The sequence below is a fragment of the Fukomys damarensis genome, unplaced genomic scaffold (assembly GCF_012274545.1).
Source record: "Fukomys damarensis isolate Sample0158 unplaced genomic scaffold, DMR_v1.0_HiC HiC_scaffold_4, whole genome shotgun sequence".
Taxonomy (NCBI): Eukaryota; Metazoa; Chordata; class Mammalia; order Rodentia; family Bathyergidae; genus Fukomys; species Fukomys damarensis.
This window is the reverse complement of record NW_022900916.1, coordinates 69,867,193-69,870,423: the sequence shown is the minus strand read 5'-3', so window position 1 is coordinate 69,870,423 and position 3,231 is coordinate 69,867,193. Positions and strand designations below refer to the sequence as shown.

At 49.2% G+C, this 3,231-nt stretch overlaps 1 protein-coding gene across 2 annotated transcripts in view; it reads left to right on the top strand.

Annotated features, from left to right (window-relative positions):
* Window positions 1–3,003, top strand: part of Dapk1 (death associated protein kinase 1) — a 187,770-nt gene extending 184,767 nt beyond the window's left edge. For both annotated transcript variants that reach the window (XM_010605507.3, XM_010605508.3), the window contains one exon: window positions 653–3,003. In XM_010605507.3, the coding sequence (XP_010603809.1) occupies window positions 653–1,885 (1,233 nt within the window). In that variant the 3' untranslated portion in view covers window positions 1,886–3,003. The remainder of the gene's footprint in view (window positions 1–652) is intronic.
* Window positions 3,004–3,231: the final 228 nt, after the last annotated feature.

The following is a 3,231-nucleotide window of genomic DNA, read 5'->3' as shown; positions in this document are numbered from 1 at the left end:
AGTATTAAGGGAAGTCCCAAGAATGCTATCATGAACTCTAATACACTCTACTCTTAAATTTGATTATTTATATTTCCTAACGTTTGCTTGGTTTCTCTCCTATTTACTAATTTATTTTTCAGACAGCCTCACTGTCTGCCTCTTTAATACTTTAGCCTGTATTTCCAGAGGACCCAGGTGATCACATTTCAGAAACAACATTGGCACAGTAGTATGACTGATGGAATAGTCCTCATATGAGAGTATTTTTGCTTGCACTCATAACTTCTTTTATAGCAGTTTTATTCATCTATGCATTTATTTTGGGATTCAGGATCCAGTCACACTTCCATTGCATTTGTTTGCCACATCTCTTCATCCTCCTCTTCTTCCTCTTCCTTTTCTTTTATTTGTATCTGTGTGCGTGTGTGTGTTTCCATTATGTTGAGCTCTCAGACGTTCAACAGTAATTACTTCTTTTCATATTCTCAAGCCTCTGTTTGAGCATCAGTGTTTGGTTTGGGGGATAGACCCATGGAAGGGCCCTGAGCCATTTCTCAGAACCTGTGCTCAGGTTCTGTTGCTCGGATGCAGCCCTTTGTACGCTGAGTGATGGATACCCCTGGTGTGGATTCCACTTCTGCTGGTGACCTTGTGTTGTCCCCTCTGGCAGATCAACATCATGCAGAGTGAAACAGTGCAGGACGTGCTTCTCCTGGACCCTCGCTGGCTCTGCACCAATGTTCTGGGGAAGCTGCTCTCGGTGGACACACCCCGGGCCCTGCACCACTACCGGGGTCGCTACACCATGGAGGACATCCAGCGCCTGGTGCCTGACAGTGATGTGGAGGAGCTGCTGCAGATCCTGGATGCCATGGACGTCTGTGCCCGGGACCTGAGCAGTGGGACCATGGTGGACATCCCTGCCCTGATCAAGACCGACAACCTGCAGCGCTCCTGGGCCGATGAGGAGGAGGACGCCACGGTGTACGGTGGAGTCCGCATCGTCCCCGTGGAGCATCTCACCCCCTTCCCATGTGGCATCTTTCACAAGGTGCAGGTGAACCTGTGCCGCTGGATCCACCAGCAGAGCACCGAAGGTGACGCCGACATTCGCCTGTGGGTGAGCGGCTGTAAGGTCACCAACCGCGGGGCGGAGCTGCTGGTGCTGCACGTCAACCACGGCCAGGGCATCGAGGTGCAGGTGCGTGGGCTGGAGACTGAGAAGATCAAGTGCTGCCTGCTGCTGGACTCCGTGTGCAGCACCATCGAGAACGTCATGAGCACCACGTTGCCAGGGCTGCTGACGGTGAAGCACTACCTGAGCCCACAGCAGCTGCGGGAGCGCCACGAGCCCATCATGGTGTACCAGCCGCGGGACTTCTTCCGCGCACAGGCCCTGAAGGAGAGCTCCCTGGCCAACACGATGGCGGGGTACAGGGAGAGCTTCAGCAGCATCACCTGCTTCGGCTGCCACGATGTCTACTCCCAGGCCAGCCTGGGAATGGACGTCCACGCATCAGACCTGAGCCTCCTGACCCGTAGGAAACTGAGCCGCCTGCTAGACCCTCCCGACCCCATGGGGAAGGACTGGTGCCTTCTTGCCATGAACCTGGGCCTCCCCGACCTCGTAGCCAAGTACAACACCAGCACTGGGGCTCCCGGGGACTTCCTTCCCAGCCCTGTGCACGCAGTGCTGCGGGAATGGACCTCCTACCCGGAGAGCACTGTGGGCGTCCTCGTGTCCAAACTGAGGGAGCTGGGTCGCCGGGATGCTGCCGACTTTTTACTTAAGGCCTCCTCTGTGTTCAAAATCAACCTCGATGGCAGTGGCCAAGAGGCCTATGCCTCAAGCTGCAACAGTGGTACATCTTACAACTCCATCAGCTCTGTTGTGTCCCGGTGAGGGTGACCCGAGCGTGAGCAGCACCTCCGCGGCCGCACAAGCAAAGGGGCGTGACCCACCCTTCCACCGGAGCCTGCGGCCTCCCTGGACCCGTGTCCCTGAAATGCCTCCGCCCTCTCGTTCACCTGTGTCCCGCCTCCCCGCCTCTCCTCCCACGCTCTGTGTGTGTGCATGGTCTTTCTTGTCGGGAGCAGACCACATCCTTCACTTTGGCCACTCAGAGCCTTGGCGTCCCTCGTAGTGTTTTGGACTCCATCTCTCACCTACAGTACTTTTCTTTTACTGACAGTTTTATTGGAATTCCAAACTTTTCAATGAAATTTTTTAAACTACTTTATTGATTATCCTTTTAAAAAAGGAAAGAAAAGTGCACATTTATTTGCAATGTGTATTTCTTATACTCCCTTCTTATACTAGCGCCTCAGCTTCTCTCTTTTGTATTTGTAGGAAACTCTTCATTCTTGGACTCCACTGTATGATTTATAAATAGACAATGTGAGTGCCTTTTGCGGAAGAGGGTGTGTTTGAAATCGTCTGAGTCAGCCAGGAGCTGTCACCACGGAAATGCTACCTCTCTGTCCCTTGCTGTATGCTGATTATCACCAGAGGTGCTTCACCTTGAGGTTTTTTGTTTTCGTTTGGGGCGGGAATGGACAATATCTGTATTTTTGTTTGGCAAGGAAAGGGGAGAGAAGAATCTTCCTCCAGGGCGGTGCCATGGCCAGTGTTGTTGCTGTAAGATGTTTTCCCGTTTGCTTTTGTTGAAATGTCCTCATAAACATACACAGAAAACTCACACACAGTCACACATTGTCATGCCCTCTCATCTCAGGTAGAACAAGGTTGACACAGTTGCGGAGTCACGGAGGCCTGTGTAAGAATTCAGAAGACCTGGACTCATAGGTGTGACGGTCTGTTGTCATTGGTGCATAGCAGATAGTTTCCACACTTAGATCCTGGTTGGATAACTTCTTATACTTGAAGTCTTAAAAGAAATACAAGATGCAAGTTTTCTTGCAGTGATTTGAAATTGTGATAGAATTTTAAATCGATATGAGGGAACATGTTTTAATTATGTCCTAAGAAGCATGTACGTTAATGTTATATCATCTATATATATCTCTATATATATAGATTTCTATATCTATATATATATATGTGCACTATGTATATACATATATATATTAATACTGGTATTTTTACTTAATCTATAAGATGTCTTAAAAGAATTAAGCTTGTTTTTTCCCCCCTTTTTTTTAAAGAAAAATAAACCATTGCCTACTGCATTGGGATTGTGGGTCCTTAATTCAAAAAAGATTCTCTTTCTTGTGCATTTTCAATGCCAA